Here is a 21,329-nt window from a genome sequence, read left to right on the forward strand (position 1 = left end):
AGTGCTATATGCTTTGTGGGTCCTTTATCGCAATATGTAAAGCATAATCTTATAGCCGCTGCCTACGAGAAATGTTAGCGGCAGTGTTAGCGGTAGATTAGTTTCTAGGTCTCTCATTCCTCTCTCTCAGCTGTTCCTCAATGTCTGAAGCCATCTTCTCATCAAGGCTTAAATTACCCCACATGCATTCTGGGATAGTTTAGAGCGAGCTGTCTTTTAAAAAGAAGCAGACTCCATGAAGCTGATGATGGTTCACACCGGACTTGCCATACTCTGACGCCTTGCCTCATCCAGTGAAGCCTCCCATGTCTCTTTGTACAGGCCAGTCTGAGAGATGAAACATCGAGAGGTATGGAACCATGATAACATACTGACAGATATGTCAGGGGGACAAAAAAACGTTAAAAAAATGTAATCCGTCAGCGCTAGGCTGTTAGCTGATTTTAAAAAGGTAGAGCAGTTTGCAGTAAACAATGATGTTTTAGATCTTCAGGAACATACAGAGCCCCCACCCTTCCCCAGCCCCCAAAGATCAGACATGAAGGATTTCTGCACCACAGTCTTCAGGCTCCATGTAATGTGAAGAGTTTGTATCCGAATGGTGGATCCCAAGCATTTCTTTATTTTCAACATTTGGCTCCATTAATGCAGGTTTTTCAAAGATACTCTTTTTGCTAGTTTCCGGGCAGTTCTGTACATATATTACTCGGTTATAAGCCTTAAGTCTCTTCCACAGCTGTACATATACTTTGCACTGTACATACATGAACAGGAGTCCTCCAGTGAAGCCAATAGCCACAACTACCAGCTTAGTCCAAAATGGCCACTCTAGAATCCCTGGAGGAAAGGAAAGGACCACATTAATATTTGTTAGGCTGCACAATATCTTTAAATGAGAGACACAATCAGAATCTCAAATGCAACCTCCCACCTTTAAATTTGATATGGGATTTGGGTTAAAATCCTTAGCAGTACTGTAAAAGAGCAAACTGATGTGATCACTCCTGGGTTCCTTTATTATTATTGATAAGATGCCATACATGTACAGGGCACTTTACAGAAAAGGTAAGTCAGGTCCCGGACTTGAGCAGCAGACAGTCCAATTCTCAAAGTCCACAGAGTGCAAGCGTGGTAGGCAGTTCTCTTTACGAGTACACCATTTTCTGTCACAGGATTCGTTTAGTGTGTATAGTTCTTGTTATGCCAACAGTTATGTTCTCGTTTTTGAAAGCCTGTCAATTCCAGTTAACAGGTCTGTTCACACCCAACACCCCTGCTTTACTCTGTGTACAGCCCACTGGGAGTACTGCTCCCTACAGGGTATAACTAGCAGCTCGCGAACAGTTCAGTCTCCTTTATACCTCTTCCTGACCACTCGATGACCACACCACATACAGATTCACAGGCTTTGAGGCTGAAAGGGATCATCTAGTCAGACCTCGGGCCTAGCACAGGCCAGACAGCTTCACCTAGTAGTCCCTACATCCAGCCCAATAACTTGGAGTGGAACTATAGCATCTCTTTTAGAAAGACACATCCAATCTTGATGTAAATGGTGGAGAATTTACCACATTCCTTGCTGTTAAAAATGTGCAGTATTATTTTAGTTTGAATTTGTCCCTATTGAATGTCTAGGCAGTGGATCTTGTTATAGCTTTGTCTGCTGGATTTAGAGACCATTAGTATTGCATACCTTCTCCAGCATAGGTACTATACATATCAAATCTCTCCACTACTGGCTGGTCGGGGCATTGCAGGAAAGACCATGACATCATGCTCATCCATCCATTTTCAAATTCCATAGAGAATCAGCAATACTGTAACAAATCCATGACCTCCTCAGACGCCACATCTGTCACTGTGCTGCACACACATGACCATTTGGAACTTCTCAGCAGTGGCAGGGGTAGAACTCAGATGCTCTTGCTTGAAAAGCACAGGACCCTGCTACTTGGTTACAAATGCAACCCCATTAGCTGTTAGCAGTATGGGACCTACGCCACGCAGCTGAGCAGTTCTAATTCTGTCCAACAGAGGTAGTGGTGCAAACGCACGCCCACACACATGCACTAGCCAGCTTACTGTAGAACTCATCAGATCGCTCATTTCATTTCAATTCTGAAACGGAGCACAGTATCAAGTACTAAATATTCATACTATTCCTATTTATGCTCATCTACAATATTTATCTAAAATGACCTGAAGGCTATAAACGTTTGAAAGCATACGCCTTTCATAAGCATATTGATCCCTTGCATGAAAAGGCTATGCACATAGACGATGCTGTCAGATGGAAAAGAGACCAGATGCTTTCATTCAAAGCAGACTCTTTGCTGAACAAAAATCAAGTACAATCAAACTACAACTGAAAATGAAAAATGACAGCAAGTCATGAAAATGTATATTTTGAAGCGTGGCTGCACTCTGAAAAGAGACTGTGTAAAAAGGACTGTGGGCTTCCAGGTTTATTGACGCTCAATTATTTCCACAGCAAATGTGCTTTGCTTATAAGTAAAAACATGGGTTATATTTTTTTGTTTTATTTTTAACTGCTAGCCCTTCAAACGCAACCTCGGATCTAAGAATCAGGCTGGGTTCTTTGTGGTTCATGCATCACCACCAGGAATGAAATTTCAGCAGGACAAATTCTGTCCTTAGTGACAACTGTGTCAACCCATCATGTAACTGATTGGACTTTAATACACAATTCTCTTATTGATGAAAAAGGAGAAGCTGAATCCAGCTCCCTCTCTTTTTAGCTGTGCTAGCTCTCCAAGGCTACGAGGAATAAAAAGCAGGAAACACTTAAGCCTTGTCTACACAGAGGATTTGTACCAGTTTAAAAACAGATTTAGTTGAAGCAGTGCTACTTTGTGTATGAAAACTTATATTGGTTTAAAACTGGTTAGACTGGATTAGCTCACAGCTATACATTTTACTGGTGCAAACTAAACTGATAAGCCAGGTTTAAATTGATTTCAGAATGTCCACACACAAAGTTGCATTAGTTTAACTAACTTGGTTTCAAATCACACCTTTAGTTAAAATGGTGCAACTTCAGGCCTTATTTTAATGACTGAAGCTGGAGATCTGAACATTTGAAAAAGACATCATCTTGCTCAACAGATCTGTCTCTTTGCATTCAGAGTCACTTAAATAAGAAACAAAATAAAGTAACATACCAGTAGTCTGTCCCTGTTTAATCTCTTCAGCAGTCCTGTCTATAAGGACATACAGAGACCACACGACGCAGGTGATGGCAATGATATGGAATGTTACAGAGCACATGATCTTCCTCCTCTCACTGGCCGTCATCTGCAACTTCTCCCACTAGCAAGAAATCCAGAAGGCAGAGCAAGGGGTTAGAGGTTTGTGGAAGCGAGAGCAGCAGATGAAAGGAACACTAGTGAACACACCTGACAGGCAGAGGCTGCTTTCCTCACGGCACACAGAAGCTTTTCTTTTTAGAAGTCATTATGTCAGGTAGTTGCCTCAACCCACTAGTCCATATACCAGGGTGCAAGTTCAAGCAGTAGTGACTGGCACTCCCGGTTCTCCCTTGTGACTTTTGGCCCCAATTTTACTCCCATGACTTCAGTGGGAGCAGGAGCAGGTCTTACCAATAAATCTCTGTGCTGGGCCTCGGTGCACTGCTGCTCATGCCTTACTTACTTCTACACACTCCAGTGGTGCAGCCGGGCTCGGGCTGATTCAAACCCCAGTTTTGTACAGCCTAAGCAACACTGCCTATTAAGAGTGCCCAACACTCTATGGCTGAATGAGAGGTGGGGGGAACCAGCAGGTACGCCTGGCAAAATGGTAGTTGCTCTGAAAGTTTTGGCACCACTAATATAAAAACACTATTATAGAAATGAATGGACAAGCCGCTGGTCAGTGTGTGTTACATGCCCGTCTCTGTACCCAACCTAGAGAGGATGGGAGTCTGTTACAGCCCCCAGGTGTATAGCCAGACTTTAGTTCAAGCAGTGGGAACTGATGCTTTTAGGTCTAGGTATTCAGTGTGTGTGTACTACACTATTTGATCAAACAATGGAAGTTGTTACCGATGTTTTATATTCAAGTGCATTAATGCGGAACCACATTTCCCCTCTGAAGAACCAGAAGAGACAATGAGATGAAGTACCATCTGAAATGCCCAGATTTATGCCGAATACCGAGCCATCAATGATTCTGTTATAGTCCCATTAGAAACCACAATGTTTTGGCCATTACTAAGTAGGAAGGATGCAGAAAAATTAGACAATTTTACAGACCTTTACCAACTACTGGCAATCACTCGAAAAAGGCTTTTATTTTTGATGCATTTGAGAATGGGTCAGGAATTTCAGTCTCATATTCACACTGGACAAACCCTTCTCACACCTTCTCTATGTACACTGTGAGCCACGGTCTCTTCTTCGTTACAGCTATGCAAGCCCACTGGGTTGCATTTGACAATGCATGGATGAATTTGGCCTACAGAGTTTTTTTTAGAAAAGGAAGAGTAATGCAGTATGAATTCAGTAAGGAAAACCCATAAACCTGATGCATCTAAGAAGTGGAACCAATAACCCAACTTCCACAGGACACACAGGAATGCAGCCTGCTTCATATAAGTGAGTGGAGAATTTGGTCCTCTATGAGTACTACCAATAGGAGATTCCTGTTGACGAGTCAGGGTTTGATCTTCAGGTCTGCTAGGCATTCTGATCTCAAACTGCAGAGGGAGCCTCCATGTACTCAAACTTTCACTCCATGCATCTGAAGAAGTGAGGTTTTTACCCATGAAAGCTTATGCTCAAATAAATCTGTTAGTCTTTAAGGTGCCACTGGACTCCTTGTTGTCCATGTACTGAGCATCTCTGAAAGTCAGGTTCTAATTTTTACCATGTTGGAACGTTACATTCTTCTTGTTTCAAAAGTTTTCCACTGAAACTGCTTTAAGGAGGAAAATTCAGTTTTTGACCAAATGAAATTTTTCACAAAAAATGTCTGCTTTCTGCAGAAAATGTTGATGTTTTGTCAAATACCCCAAACATCTGAAAGCTAAAATATTTCACCCAAAACTGGAAATATTTTAATTTGTAAATGCTGCCATGAAGTCTCATAGGAGTTGTAAAAACAACAAGGAGTCCGGTGGCACCTTAAAGACTAACAGATTTATTTGGGCATAAGCTTTCGTGGGTAAAAAAACCACTTCTTCAGATGCATGGAGTGAAAATAGATGCAGGCATTATTATACTGACACATGAAGTGAAGGGAGTTACCTCACAAGTGGAGAACCAGTGTTGACAGGGCCAATTCAATCAGAGTGGATGTAGTCCACTCCCAATAATTGATGAGGAGGAGTCAATTCCAGGAGAGGCAAAGCTGCTTTTGTAGTGAGCCAGCCACTCCCAGTCCCTATTCAAGCCCAAATTAATGGTGTTAAATTTGCAGTTTGGTTGCCTTATGTTCCCCTTTTTCTCTATAGGTTGAGCTCCCCTGAGGGACCTCATCTTCCATGCTCCATTGTGGTCAGGGACTCCCATGGTGTCCTACCTCTCCTCTTCAAGAGCGGGAGACCATGGTGCATCATGGGAGATGCAGTCCAACCAGGAAGCACAGCCTACAGAAGAGAAAAAGGAGTTTGAGGCTTCCCAACCACAACTTCCATAAGGCACCGTGGCAGCATTTCCAAATCAAACTATTTTTGTGTTTGACCAAAATATTTCCGTTTCCAAATTCCACCAAAAATCATTTTTTTCCTGCGGAAAACTTAGATGAAAATGATTTTTTATTTCATTTTCATAAAAACTTTCCATGGAAAAAACTCCCATTTTTTGACAAGCTCTACTTCGTAAGCTGGGTTGTTATTTCCTAGCTCTCTCAGAAATCTCGGACTGTCTGCTTTACAGACCCAATTCATGACTGCTTTAACTCCACTGGGACTTGAAATTAAACCTGGAATGTTCAGTTTGGTTCTTATGCTACTGGCAAGCACCAAGCCTATGTTTTGGCCTTCTCTTATTCACAGTCTAGCTACAGGTTATTTTCTCCTGATTGACAGGAGACCATACAGGAGGAGTTGAGGATGAGGTGTCAACTTGACTGCAGTTTGACTCTCAGGAATACTGAGCTTCTATTTTTGAGGGCTAATTCCATTTTGTTTGTTTGTGTTCCCTCCTCCCCATCCCCCGTTTATGGTTCTGTCCCTATTATTTTGGGCAACTGGTTTCTTCATAATAGATTAAATTTTCAGAAATGATGAGTGGATTTTGGATGCCTCCATTTTTGGGTGCCCCATGTGGTATGCCTCACAGGGACCAGATTTTTAGAAAATGCTGAGCATCCACTCAAGGTGTTCCAAATTTGACACCCAAAAAAAATCGAGATGCCCCAAACCACTAGCCAATTCGTTAATTTAGACTACTGTGTTTTTATCCACGCCCCCCCCCTTCTTTTTTTGGTCTTCTCTTTGGGGTCCGATATCAGGGATGGTTAAAGCATGACCTGCAGGCCCAGTGGTGCCCAGGATGTTCTACAGTGCAGCTCACAGCTAACTTCCTCCATAATAAGGAGGCGTAGCAGGCAGAAACGACAGGTCCCAAAATGCAGGTCTCCATCGTGATCCAAGAGGTCTCTGTTCAGAACAGCATCATGTCCTGACCTATATATTTTGCAGACTGCATGTCTGTATTAAAGATGAAGGTGGCTGAAATCTGCTCCATTTTCTGCAGATTACTAGTGGCTTTGGGATCCTGGCCAACTACCATTACAGCCCTTGGATGGTTACACTTTGGACTCCCCATGCTAGTGATTCAGGATCCTCCGCTTGATTTTAATCTTTTTTTGCTTCTTCTTGTCCCAGACTGAGGTTTCTTTTATTAACCTCAAACATGGGCAGGCACAGCACAATTTGCCAGTGCTAAGAATATTAGTGGTTCCTGTCCAGAAATCCAGGTGGTGAGCATCAACTGCCTTTGAAAGACAGAGGTATTTGGGATAGGAAAATGGATACCAGATACAACAATGGACAGATCCTTGTGTTCTTCAGGATCTGTAAGGTAAGTCAGTGGGTGTATAGATGGCAGAAGGTGTTAAATAACAGCCGTTGGTTCTAGCAAGTCAAAGTAGTAAAATGTTACTATGTATGTTCAGTGCAAAAAAAAAAACAAAAACGTGCTTCTGGGTGAATTTCATTGCACCGTAAATAAGATTTTGGCTTTAAAAAAATTGTTTGATACATTATTATTTTTTACGTAACCGAAGACTTTAATGGAATCATTTTACAAATAAATATGAAAAATACAGAGCCTAAAATTCCCACATTTTCAAGAAAATTCATAAACCATATGGGTAACAGTACAGCAAATTCTGTGCTTTAGAGTGGGCCTCAGCTCTGAAAGGTGACTGTAGAAATGGTAGGTCCTAACAATACAGATCAGCTCCTGGTGTACTTTCAGAGTTACAGCTGCTGACTACAATAAATGTTTCCTCCTTTTTACTTCTGTTAGCCCTGCAGAGCCAACCCAGCCACTGGAGAGGAAAATGGATTCTTTTCTGGCTTGGGCAGCATCAACAGGACTGTCAATTAAGTTCTGACAGCAGATTCTTTATTATTGGTGATGCATGAAACCAGAAAAAATACAGCTTCACTCTCAGATCCCAGGTTGCATTTTCATGTAGAAAATACAGATTTATAAAATTGAGCAGACTGGATATGGAATCACAAAGGGATGATAAGCATGGCGTCCCGTTGTGCCATGTTTAAAAAAAAAAGAGTCACTTTTCCGAGCAGTGCCACACTTTTATGAGGCAAACTATTTCTTTGGAACCAGCCCTTGGACCTACCTTTCGTAGGGGCTTTAATTTGGTCTCCATGATGAACTCATACTTGCAGAGTTCACAACATCGGGTGTCTGAGCTCTTGATCCACTGCTGCAGGCAGGCTTGGTGCACAAAATGAAGACTTCCTGTGCAGTGACAGGGGGTAATCAAGGGGCTCTCATCATCTCCCTCACAGTGACATATCCTGAATCAGGAGCAAAGCAGCTCATTAGGAGGCAACAGCAGAGACGGGGAAAACCAAAATGAAGTAGAAGAGGCTTTTAAGATTTGTGATCATGCACGGTTAACTGGTGCAGATCCCAAACGACATACAGTTCAAACAAAGAAATTTATCAATAAGCAAAACCAACAAATGAAATAAAATATGACACACAATAACTGAGCACAAACACTGCTAACTACACAACTTCTCTCTAGCTCACCAGGCAGACACACAAGATCTGAAAGAGATTTGGTCATGAAAAGAGAAAGAACACGTAAGAAATTACAACACATCATCTTGTCTACCAGAACAATAGTACTTTACTGAGAGTGGCATTTAAGCAGTATGGACACTTCCCAGGGTAGAACATGCTCACAGAGGTGTAAACCTAACTGTGATTTGCAATTAAAAACAAAAACAAAACCACCACCACACACACAAACTCCACAAGAACATGAAGGGCTGCCTTCTGGGAAGGATTATTTCTAGTAAAAGTTACCAAGAGATAGAATCATAGAATATCAAGGTTGGAAGAGACCGCAGGAGGTCATCTAGTCCAACTCCCTGCCCAAAGCAGGACCAATCCCCAATTTTTGCCCCTGATCCCTAAATGGCCCCCTCAAAGATTGAACTCACAACCCTGGGTTTAGTAGGCCAATGCTCAAACCACTGAGCTATCCCTCCCCTCGGACTCAGGCTGCAAAGCTCAGTCTGACTCTTGCCAAAGTTGGGAATGTTTAGATCTTCTGCCCCATCTCTACTCATTCACTTTGTAATGGCTGCCAATGACAGTTACAGTAAGGTTCCCCATATTCCCTACTGAGTAACCTAGCAGGCACTGAGTAGCTCCTCTCCCAATTCGTTGCCACCCCAAGGTACTGCAGTTCCAATTCCATTTCAAGCTCCAGTTAACAGAGACACTTGGTTCTGCATATTGCCAAGCCAGCAGACTGATAATTAGTTTCCTATGAAGTTGTTTTAAAAACTTTGTGAAGAATAACACTGGGGGCACGAATGCAGAGGGTCAATGAGGATGGGGCCAGTATCTTCTGGATCATCCCGCCTACCCACTGTTGGAATCCCTTGCTGAGTTCCTGTGACCCAGCTGCTAGTTCGCACCCTGACTGCTGGATGAGGAGCCAGGTGGTGAAGGTGAGTGAGCTGGCAAGTATCACTGGGGCCCAGGGATGAGAACCAGCAAGGAGGTGGATTGTGCTGAACAAGGGGGCGGGGTGAGTAGCACTGGGGAGGCAGGTGGTAACAGGGAAGGAGTCAGGAAGCAGGGGGTCCATTATGGGCCTTTGCAGGGCTTGGGTCTGTTGTAGGGGAGGAGAGAGGAGTTGGAGTGGACGGTTGGTATGAGAACGGGGGCTGTGCCAATTCTCACTATACTGAGTGCCTACCCAAAACCAGGCTGAGGCAGAGTGACAGACTCAGCACCCTGATGAGGGGGCAGAGCTAGGTAGCTGCCTCTGATGGGGCTTTATATCTTCTGGATCTGGTTAAGATTCTGCAGCTGTACTGTCCATCCAGACCACACCTCACTTGTTTTACCCCACTCGATGGACACGCATCAGGGCCACGTTCTGGCTCATCACTAACACCGAGCCCTTGAATTACACTTTTCACCTGAGGCCCTTTATGAACAGATACATGGAAATGAACAGAAAAGCTTTACAAAAAAATCATACATATGCTGATCAAATCTGGGAAGCGACGCTTAAATTGCCCATTTTCCAATGACCGTCAGCAAAGCACATTGCTCTTTAAGCTAAGAAAGTTCAGCTTGGTCTTTAATATGTGTAGCTGATTCTCTCAGATATTCCTGGGTTTGGCACCAATAAAACCACCTCGGAACGCGGAGCTGTGAAACAGATTACTTTGGGTTGCAAAGAACTGATTGACTCAAAGGGAAGCTTCCACTTAGCGGACTAATAAAGCATCGGAAAAGCAGCAGGCCTCAAACTGCACATATTAAAGCAAGGTGAGAGAACACAAAAGCAGAGAAAGCAGAGCAGATCACCGCCGAGTGTGGGAGGGGGCGGAGGAAGGCGTTCTCTGTAAACCAACCTGCAGGCATCCCCCGACGTGGACAGAGGGGAAAGAGGGGGGAATTTTTCTGACAGGGGAGAAGGGCAGTCTAGGTCACTGTCTTTCTCAACTGAACAGAGTGGTGCCCGCAGCTCTTTTCCTTTCAACCTCATGGAGGCACTGTCCTCAAATACGTCGTCGTCCCCCATGTCATCAGAGCAGAAACCAGGGCTTTCCACCAGCATGCCGGAGGACTTTGCAGTTTGGAAGTGGCTCGGATAGCTCTCTAGTTCATGGAACTTATGCAAGCTGCTGGCACTTGAGCTGTGGGAGAAGGAGAAGAGGTAGTGCAGCAGCTTTTTGCTTCTTGATGATGTCTCATTGTCCACCTTGTCCTCCAGGAGAGGTATATGCACCGCACAGTGGTTCTTGGCTGCTCCCGAAGCGCTCACGTAGGTGGTGGAAAGAGATGGCATGTAGGAGTGCTTAGAATTGCTACAAGAAGGCCTGAGATTGAGCGATTTCTTCTCTTTCTGATTAAATCTGTTAATCCTTAAACACTGCTCCCGTGTCGGGGTCAGTTTGCTTTCAGAGCACGTTCGCTCCCCATAGTTAGAGCCCTCCATGGTGCTCTGTGACTTCTGGTCCATGTCGTTGAGGGACTTGGAGAATTTAAGAGCTCGGGTGGCTTTTGCATTTTTAGCAGACTCGAGCACGTGGACCCAATCCTGCCCATGGGAGTTTCTCTTTGATGCCTGTAATGTGTCCTGACAGAGTATTGTCACTGTGACCCCTTGTGTCAGAGAATTCTGGCAGTGAGGATTTTTCAAGACAACAGCAGATTGCACTGGACTGTGATGACAACATTCAGAAAACACTGCACTGGAACTGCATGCAGAACAGTGGAATAAAAGCACAGAAAGTAAAAACAATTATACAAGAGAACACGTATAATCAAAGTGAAGAAACAAGAATTATGGCTAGTGTGGGGATGGTAAACACAGCAAGCAAACAGTAAGTTGATCCCATGGAGCAGCGCTAGACAGTATTCGAGAGAAACAAATGGGACGTTTAGAATTGGAGCCCTAGATCGCTTACTTCCTGGTGTACATGATTTTTTCATAAATTGGTCTTTGTACAGGCTCTACCGCAGCTCTACAAACAACATATGTTACCTGCAGATGTCCTGATTGGATGGTGTAACAGAAGTCCGAGAGAAGCTATGAGGAGCCGAAACGGAGGTTGGACTGCCAGCCTGCAACAAGAAATCACAGGTCAGCTTTTATGTAGTGCCAGTCTTTAGCATTAAACACAGTTTCTGGGGGCAGGTACTGCATCAGATCCAATGCTCTTGGGTTAGTTGTAGATGTGTGAGGCTTGTGGAGACAAATACTGAATGTCAAAGAGCTTAGTTTGAATAATGAGCATACACCATCACAACCCTTGGAAGAGGTAATAATATACCTGGAGCACACCTCTTAACACCAAAATGCAGCCTTCTCTGGGGTGGAACCTGGCAGCTTTTAAACTCTGCAAAGAACAACAGTTCAGGAAATGAAGAACGCCATATTCATTCAAAGGAGGAATTAGACAGGGAAAGAGTATTTACCTAATTAGGATTTAGCTAGCACACAGGAGCTAACACTCCTATTCGAAAATACCACGGGACTTTTAATGACAACAAGAGGCCAAGGCCTTGGCTTTCCAAGAGTCAGACCATCAACAGTCCAGTAACCCAGACACCATTCTGGGGCATATGTTCAGTACCAGCTCCCAGGAAAGAGCGCCCCATGCTGAAATCAGACCCCTCCCTGATGTGCTCTTTATACTTTGAGGTTTTATATTCTGGGTTTACACTGACAGAGCCTCCCATCTGTGCAGAGGCAAAGCCTGGTGGCGCTTAGCTTGTGGAGACCCGACAAGATCACAGCCTGAAATGGAACAGCTGAAGAATCCAGAGTTCTGCTTACCCAAATGAAAAATAAAGATCATCCATCTGGGCTGAAATAAAGAGCAGGAAAATGTAGGTTGAATCTCAGGAAAAGCAACAGATTAGACTGTGGAATAATCAACATAGGGAAGTAGCAGCCGCTCCAGTATTTGGTACATTTAAAACTGGAATGGAGAAAAAACTAAACAGAAAAACAGTATGGAGTAATCCTGCCCTGGCAGGGAATAGGAATTGGTGAATGTGAAATGTTTCCACCATTCTGAAGTTTCCTGTGAATCTTTAGATGAAGGAATCAGCTATGTGTAACCTCTGTGTACATGGGTAACCTGTAGGCAGGCTCCCCTACATTCCATGGCTGAAGAATTTGCTGTGTATTTTCCCCCTTGCTGCAGATTTGTGCTCTAGAGTCCCAACTTTTATTTAAAAATAAAATTATGTTTCTAGTCATTTTCGTTGCAGAGCAAAGCTTGAAAACCTGAACAATGCATTGTCATCTGCTGAGTCTACAGGCAGTCCAAAAAAAGAGTTTTGAAAGGAGCTAAATGCCCCATTCATCTCAATAGGGTGCTAACTCTGAAACCGAAGGATGACAATTTAAAATGACAGCACTAATGCTTTCATTGCTGAACCTTTAGCAGAAACATCCAGCTAATATGCTTGACCACAGTCCCAGACTGCCTCATATTTCTACATTTCTTCAGCTACCAGATATCTCAACTGCCCCTTATCCAGCTGCCAAAACTCGAGCTTCCCAATGAAAACTTTTGCAATGCAGTTCTGCAGGGTCAGTGTAAAAATCTTTGGCATAAAAAACTGAAAATGTGGGACTGAGTTAAATACACAGAATTTACTATCAAAATATATAGCACAGGGACTACTGTACTGAGTGTAATATTCAATTTCATATTTAATTTATTAAAAGCCTCTGTGATACATTTAAATTAAGTTGCCACAAGATTTAGGAATTTTGCTGCAGAATTTAGGTTCAGCTTGCCACAGAGTATGCATGACTTTGCTTATAGATAGATGGGTATCCTACCAGAGAGAGTCACCTATAAAATAATAATCACAGAAAACATCAGGCCAAAATCTGTTTGAATTATGTTAAGGGTGTGACAAACTAACAAACTGCATCATCAACAGTGATCAAAGGGGGAAGGATGGTTGGCTTACAGGGAATTAAAATCAACAAAGGGGGCGGATTTTCAGCAAGGAGAACACACACAACTGTCACACCGTAGCCTGGCGAGTTATGAAACTGGTTTTCAAAGCCTCTCTGATGCGCAGCACGCCTAGCTGTGCTCTTCTAATCTCCCTGGTGCCTGGCTGCTCAAAATCGGCCACCAGGAGATTTGCCTCAACCTCCCACCCCGCCGTAAACATCTCCCCCTTACTCTCACAGATATTATGGCGCACACAGCAAGCAGCAATAACAATGGGAATGTTGGATGCGCTGAGCTCTAACCTAGTCAGCAAACAGCGCCAGTGAGCTTTTAAACGTCCAAAGGCACATTCTACTACCATTGTGCACTTGCTCAGCCTATAGTTGAACTGCCCCTTACTACTATCCAGGCTGTCTGTGTATAGCTTCATGAGCCATGGGAGCAAGGGGTAGGCTGGGTCCCCAAGGATAACTATTGGCCTTTCAACATCCCCAACGGTAACTTTCTGGTCTGGGAAGTAAGTCCGTTCTTGCAGCTGCTCGAACAGCCTTGAGTTCCTAAAGATGTGAGTGCCATCCCATGTTGATGTCGGTGAAACGTGCCTTGTGATCCACCAGTGCTTGCAGCACCATTGAGAAGTACCCCTTGCGGTTTACGTACTGGCTGGCAAGGAGGTCCGGTGCCAAGATAGGGATATGCGTTCCGTCTATTGCCCCACCACAGTTAGGGAACCCCAATGCAGCAAAGCCATCCAGTATGACCTGCACATTTCCCAGAGTCACTACCCTTGATAACAGAACGTCAGTGACTGCATTGACTACTTGGATCACAGCAGTCCCCACAGTAGATTTGCCCACTCTAAATTGATTCCCGACTGACCGGTAGCTGTCAGGCATTGCAAGCTTCCACAGAGCCATCGTCACTCGCTTCTCAACTGTCAGGGCAGCTCTCATCTTGGTATTCCTGTGCTTCAGAGTGGGGGAAAGCAACTCACAAAGTTCAAGGAAAGCGGCCTTACACATGCGAAAATTTCACAGCCACTGTGAATCATCCCATACCTGCAACACTATGCGGTCCCACCAGCCTGTGCTTGTTTGCCAGGCCCAGAATCAGCGTTCCACTGTATCAACCAGCCCCACTGCCACCATGATGTCCCAACTGCCACAGCCCGTGCTTTCTGGAACATCTGTGTCCATGTTCTCCTCACAACGTCCTCGTGCTGGCGTCTCTTAGGATAATGCGCGAGGTGTTTACAATGCTCAGAACAGCAGTGGCGAGCTGAGCAGGCTCCATGCTTGCCGTGCTATGGCATCTGCACGGGTAACCCAGGAAAAAAGGCTTGAAATGATTGTCTGCCATTGCTTTCACTGAGGGAGGGAGGGGAGACTGATGACATGTACCCAAAATGACCCGTGACAATGTTTTTGCCCCATCAGGCATTGGGAGCTTAACCCAGAATTCCAATGGTCAGTTACCCACAGTGCACCACTCCGTGAGTCGATACTAGCCACGGTATTGAGGATGCACTCTGCCGACTTAATGCGCTTAGTGGGGACATGCACAATCAACTGTATAAAATCGATTTCTAAAGATCGACGTCTATAAAATCAATCTAATTTCGTAGTGTAGATATATCCTTAGAAAACCTTAACAGCGTAGCTGCTGCTACTTACTCCAGCTTTAATACATCATAGTACGTCTCTAAGTATTATTAGTTAAAATATGTACAATGGCTGCTAGTGTTTTTCAAAGCATTCTTGACTGTATTAGGTTTTTAGTTATGCTGACATCACAGCACATATCCTACACGTAAAAGACCTCATCACTAACTCCAGTTTTACATGGTTTTACTGCACTGACTTCAGTGCACTTGCTCCTGATGAACACCAGTTTCTATGAGAGGACAATCAGATCCAAAGCACCGAGAATGAATACTGGGAATTAAATTAGCAAACTGCTCCATATTGCCATAGCTGTGTACCACAATAACTTAGAAGAAAGGTCAGCACATGGTGAATAGTGTATATCAACATTCCAATCTGATGCAATTCAGCAGGGTCAGTGTGTAATCTCCAGTGTTGTTACTCAGGTAATCACAGTGAGTTTGAATGTGATAATCCCTTGAAGCCCAGTTAGTTCTGGAGTCACTATTAGAAAGAAGCCTGTGATAGCCTGTCATTCTAATTCTTTTTTCTTCTATGAACAATCCTGTTAGCAAAGGAACTCAGCACCATTTTTACAGTAATGGCTGCCCACAGCTAAGTGCTGCATATCTGACCAGTCACATCCCACCCCACCAAACCCAAAACAAAGCCATTTTCTTTGTAGTGCATGATGTAGATCCGGCTATGGCTAAGGAATATTCCTAATTATCTACTCCTCTGAGTAGGTGACTGTGCATACAGTTACTGTCGTCCCACTTTAGGCTGTGCTTTGGTAATAGTAATTATCCCTAACTTTAAAGAACAGCTCTTGTCATATTCAAACAAAATGATCAAGTTACTCATTGAAGACACAGATAAAAACAAACCCAGCCCCAGGGTAATTCATCCATTGATTAAAAATGTGGTAGGAAGTAGGTGAAGTTTTTTCCCACACCTGCCAATGCTGCCATATGTAGTTGCAATAGTAGGCAAAAATCTTAGTCCTTTTTATTATTTGTGTTACAGTAACACTCAAAGCCTGAATGGAGAATGGGGCCCTAATGTGCTAGGTGCTGTATATATCTATGGATATAGATATAAAGACATTCCTTGCTCTAATCTAAATAGGAAAAATACAGACAGAGTTAGGGAAAGGAAGCATCATTACTTCCCTGCTTTAGAGATGAAGAACTGAGGCAAGGAGAGATTAAGCAACACAGAAAGCTACAAAGAAAGTATATGACAGGGCCAGGGATCGAACCCAGCTCCCCTGAATTCCAAGTCAGTGATTATTCACAAAACCTTTAAAAAAAAACAAACAAACACTCTGCATTGTGATACTTCTAAACTTCTGAACTCCTGATTGTACGGGATGGGGTGTAGATGGTTTGGCCTATTGGTCATGGCTGGGCTGGTGTCCTCAAGGCAAGGATGCCCACGAGGTGGCAGTCAGCAAGCAGGGATCAGATTAATCGCTAGAGCCAGGATCAATAGGAAAGAGTCAGGGTCATAGTCAGGCCAGGGTCAGAGCTGGAGATCAAAGGTAGTTACTACGCTGGAATCAGGAGGCAAGAGTCAGGGTCAGGGTCAGACTGGGGCCGGAAACTGGATTTCAGAAAGCAAGGTGAGGTCTGGAGTTGCAGCAAGTCAGAAGTTTGTGTAGTTGCTCAGACAACTTCCTGGGACATCCTTTATGGTTAAACAGTGAGCATGGGCCAATCGAAGGCTGCAGGATGCTCTTGCTCTGGTCCCTCTGGGCAGTACTGCCTGCAGCGCTTAACGGCACTGCATGGCCTCCTGGGGGAACATCAGCTGTCCCACACGCTACAGACCTAGGTACTAGTCCCACGGATCCTTACGCTCACTATGGAATCCTTCATGGGCAAAATTCCTATTGAAGCCAACGGGGCTTTTGCCTAAATAAGTGCTACAAGATTTGGCCCCCAGTGTAATGTGCCACACTGATGAGTACAGTAGAAATACAAAGGTTAGACAGATCATCAATGAAATATTTAGACTCATTATCATCAGGTTTCAAACTTCACAACAATCAACATATTTCTAAATGCCAATGAGCAATTCTAACTCTCTGTTCTAAGAATTACCATGAAACATGCAGCAACTCGTGAGTAAGGAAGGTAGAGGAGGTTTGTGTTAAACCCTAGGGATACATTTATAAGTTATTTGGAGCCACTGCAGAATAAACATAATTGCTTGGCTCAGTCCGGTGCTGTCAACGCCTCGCCTTCATGAGCATGAAATGCATTCACAGCTTATTTGAATACAGCAAAACACACAAACAAATTGGCTGAAAACTCTAGTTATGGTTCAAGCCCCAGACACTGATCTGTGTCTTTTCCCAGTGTATCTGTACAGTGCCTAACATGATGGGTACCGATCTTCATGGCCCCACAGCATGCCAACATTTTTATGGCTGACTTAGAACAACGCTTCCTCAGCTCTCGTCCCCTAACGCCCCTACTCTACTTGCGCTATATTGATGACATCTTCATCATCTGGACCCATGGAAAAGAAGCCCTTGAGGAATTCCACCATGATTTCAACAATTTCCATCCCACCATCAACCTCAGCCTGGTCCAGTCCATACAAGAGATCCACTTCCTGGACACTACAGTGCTAATAAACGATGGTCACATAAACACCACCCTATACCGGAAACCTACTGACTGCTATTCCTACCTACATGCCTCCAGCTTTCACCCTGACCACACCACACGATCCATCGTCTACAGCCAAGCTCTGCGATACAACCGCATTTGCTCCAACCCCTCAGACAGAGACAAACACCTACAAGATCTCTATCAAGCATTCTTACAACTACAATACCCACCTGTGGAAGTGAAGAAACAGATTGATAGAGCCAGAAGAGTTCCCAGAAGTCACCTACTACAGGACAGGCCTAACAAAGAAAATAACAGAACGCCACTAGCCGTCACCTTCAGCCCCCAACTAAAACCCCTCCAACGCATTATTAAGGATCTACAACCTATCCTGAAGGATGACCCAACACTCTCACAAATCTTGGGAGACAGGCCAGTCCTTGCCTACAGACAGCCCCCCAACCTGAAGCAAATACTCACCAGCAACCACATACCACACAACAGAACCATTAACCCAGGAACCTATCCTTGCAACAAAGCCCATTGCCAATTGTGCCCACATATCTATTCAGGGGACACCATCACAGGGCCTAATAACATCAGCCACACTATCAGAGGCTCGTTCACCTGCACATCCACCAATGTGATATATGCCATCATGTGCCCCTCTGCCATGTACATTGGTCAAACTGGACAGTCTCTACGTAAAAGAATAAATGGACACAAATCAGATGTCAAGAATTATAACATTCATAAACCAGTCGGAGAACACTTCAATCTCTCTGGTCACGCGATTACAGACATGAAAGTTGCGATATTACAACAAAAAAACTTCAAATCCAGACTCCAGCAAGAAACTGTTGAATTGGAATTCATTTGCAAATTGGATACAATTAACTTAGGCTTGAATAGAGACTGGGAGTGGCTAAGTCATTATGCAAGGTAACCTATTTCCCCTTGTTTTTTCCTAACCTCTGCCCCCCCCCCCATTCTTGTTAAACCCTGGATTTGTGCTGGAAATGGCCCACCTTGATTATCATACACATTGTAAGGAGAGTGGTCACTTTAGATAAGCTATTACCAGCAGGAGAGTGGGTTTGTGTGGGGGGGGGGGTGGGGGGGGGGTGAGAAAACCTGGATTTGTGCTGGAAATGGCCCAACTTGATTATCATACACATTGTAAGGAGAGTGATCACTTTAGATAAGCTATTTACCAGCAGGAGAGTGGGGTGGGAGGAGGTATTTTTTCTTGCTTTGTGTGTATAAAAAGATCTTCGACACTTTCCACAGTATGCATCCGATGAAGTGAGCTGTAGCTCACGAAAGCTTATGCTCAAATAAATTGGTTAGTCTCTAAGGTGCTACAAGTACTCCTTTTCTTTCAACTGGAATAGAGTTATTCATGAATTATACAGAATAAGGGGGGCAGATTCTGATCATTTCATTATCTTACATTAAACCAATGTTGTAGGTCTTTGTCTAGAAACCACCTTTGATGAATAACTGCCTTTCAGACAAGCCAGATGGGAAAGTAATTAAACTTCATGGAAGCCTCTTCTACTAAACACAGATATCTAGTACCCTGAAATAAAGTCAATGGTAAACAGTAGTTCAAGGAAGGTTTTTACTGTATTTGCGATTCAGGGTTTCTGACTTCAAACAAAGGAATTCTACTAATGAGACGATTAAATTAGGTCACTAATGAAGTTAGTCTGTAAACAGTTTCCCTCAAATTAACCATAGCGTTTCGCTTTGAAGTGTCTGATGGAGCCTGAAATGGCTGATGTAATATATGGAAATATCTCCAGGTCATCTATGTGCTGTGTCTTTTGTCTGGAGGGATAATTTTAAGGCAGTGGGGATGCTCTCCTTTATAGTCCTTTCAGGGGTAATCTTTGAAAATGGTAATACTGGGATGGAAGCAAAGAAATCAAAAGTTCACTCTTTAAAAAAATGTAAGTACTGTGTCTTTTCTGAAGCTCTGTACAGCTTTAGCTTTTGAGCAAGGGCACACTGTAAAGTATTAAATTTATTCTTGGGCTGAATGGAAGCCAGTGCAGATACAAAGTGGTAGCCTAAGCTCGCTATGAAATTTAAAATCCATTTCAGCTGTTCATCAGCTTGGAACAGATTTAGAAAAGTATATGAATACACACATGCACTGTTGCCTAAAGCTTTGGTGGATTCAATGAATGCTAGTCCATAGAAATGCAGTCCAGGTTTTTCAATCACTGAGCTTCTCTTATATCCCATCAGATGACCCAAGTCTTACTGAAAACAACTGCTACTCAAAAGTATTCTTTTCAAGTACCTGAGCCCTGGAAAAAGGTGGGTGTTGGGTTTGTATGTGTGGTTGCCTTTTTAAACAAACCTGTTTTTTTAGAACTAGTGGGACAGTAGCTGCTAAAGCAGGCAGGAAGAAATCTATAATGTGAAGATTAAAATGTTTGTATATTCTTTTTTTTTTCTGCCCCAAAGGCATGTAAGCTGGTGCTCAAGCACCATGTGATAATACGCTTACATGTGTCGAATAATCCCCCCAGTCTCTGGTGCTCTGCATTCAGGCACTGGATTCCCCATATTAACTTCATTGTTTATGCCCCTAGGAAGAGCATCTTCAAAAGGGAAATGTGGGGGAAGCAGCAGGGGAAGAGTAGAGTTCTCTCTCCTTTCATACTCCCTCATCCAAGAAGTGTATTTTGAGGCCATTTTAAAGACAGAGGGTCCAATTCTCCCCCTGTAGAGTATGAGTAGCTCTCATGGACTTTAATGGGAGTTACTTATACCCTGGGAAGATGGTGACTTATGCCCTGGGAGATTTTAGAAAGATAAATGGCCCACTTCCTAGTGCTTTATAAATGGATATCACCACAATAAACTCCCTCCAGAATCCTTCAGTAGGGTTTCCTTTTGGGAAGCCTGAGTGGAAGCTGACTTCAGCCTGATTTCCAGTTTCAAGGAGAGTGCTTAGCCTTGGATGTGTAGATTGTACAGTATGGAAAGGAGCAAATGTGGAAAATAGTCTCCCAGTGACCCACTCCAGAAAAGTCTGTTACTTCAGAACCACTGCCAGGAGTACAGTGTAAAGCTGACTTCCCTGAAGGTTTCTGGTTTATTTTTGCTATTTTAATGTAGTGTTTCCGTCTTCATTAGATGTCCAAATCCCTGCCCTGCTTCCCTGAAAAGACAGGAATGATAGTCTAAGGCCATGGCTACACTACAGGGACTATACTGGCTTAGCTACGGCACCGTAGCTATGCCAGCAAAACATGTAGATGCAGCCTACGCTGATGGAAAAGGTCTTTCCGTCAGTGTAGGAGCATCATCTCACTGAACTCATGGAAGCATACTTCCGCCTACCTAGCTGCGTCTGCACCAGGAGTTAGGTTGGCAAAGCTTTGACACTCGGGGGTGGTTTTTTATACCCTCGTGTTGACCTAAATTTTAAGTGTAGTCCAGTCCTAAGATACTACGACTGCAATGACTTCAGAGCACACTTAGTAGGTACTGATTTTCCTGTGGCAGTGGGACTGAGTTATTCCCGCTATCCTGCTATGGTCTCCTGTTTTAGTTCTTGACTATTCTCCATCTCTGCAAGGCATTTATTCCAGGTACAGACTCTTCCGTCAGTACATGCTGGATGTAGTGCTTCTTACCACAGTTAAAAGGACCTATGCCTGATAGTAAGGGTTTACAGGACTGGACCCTGTGTTTAATGCTCAATCCTGCTGTTGTACTATCCAGCACTATGGTATCTGAGCCCTTGAAAACAACCTCTCAACTTGCACTCCTATGCCCCAGTCTACTTGGAGGCCACCTGTATTTATGTTAGCTACTCCAAGCAACGGGAGGGGAAGTCTTTGGACATATAACACTGTGCATCACGAG

The 21,329-nt window shown here is 43.7% G+C and overlaps 1 protein-coding gene across 2 annotated transcripts in view; it reads right to left on the reverse strand.

Annotated features, from left to right (window-relative positions):
- Positions 1-521: 521 nt before the first annotated feature.
- Positions 522-21,329, reverse strand: part of MARCHF8 (membrane associated ring-CH-type finger 8) — a 169,260-nt gene continuing 148,452 nt past the window's right edge. The window contains exons 4-8 of one of the 2 annotated variants that reach the window (XM_074958555.1): positions 11,239-11,318; positions 10,103-10,951; positions 7,834-8,014; positions 3,183-3,330; positions 522-837 (exon numbers count right to left, since the gene is read on the reverse strand). In XM_074958555.1, coding sequence (XP_074814656.1) covers positions 533-837; positions 3,183-3,330; positions 7,834-8,014; positions 10,103-10,951; positions 11,239-11,318 — 1,563 coding nt within the window. In that variant the 3' untranslated portion in view covers positions 522-532. The remainder of the gene's footprint in view (positions 838-3,182; positions 3,331-7,833; positions 8,015-10,102; positions 10,952-11,238; positions 11,319-21,329) is intronic. The other variant, XM_074958554.1, reaches the window with a different exon arrangement.

This window comes from Natator depressus, chromosome 7 (assembly GCF_965152275.1).
Source record: "Natator depressus isolate rNatDep1 chromosome 7, rNatDep2.hap1, whole genome shotgun sequence".
Classification (NCBI taxonomy): domain Eukaryota; kingdom Metazoa; phylum Chordata; order Testudines; family Cheloniidae; genus Natator; species Natator depressus.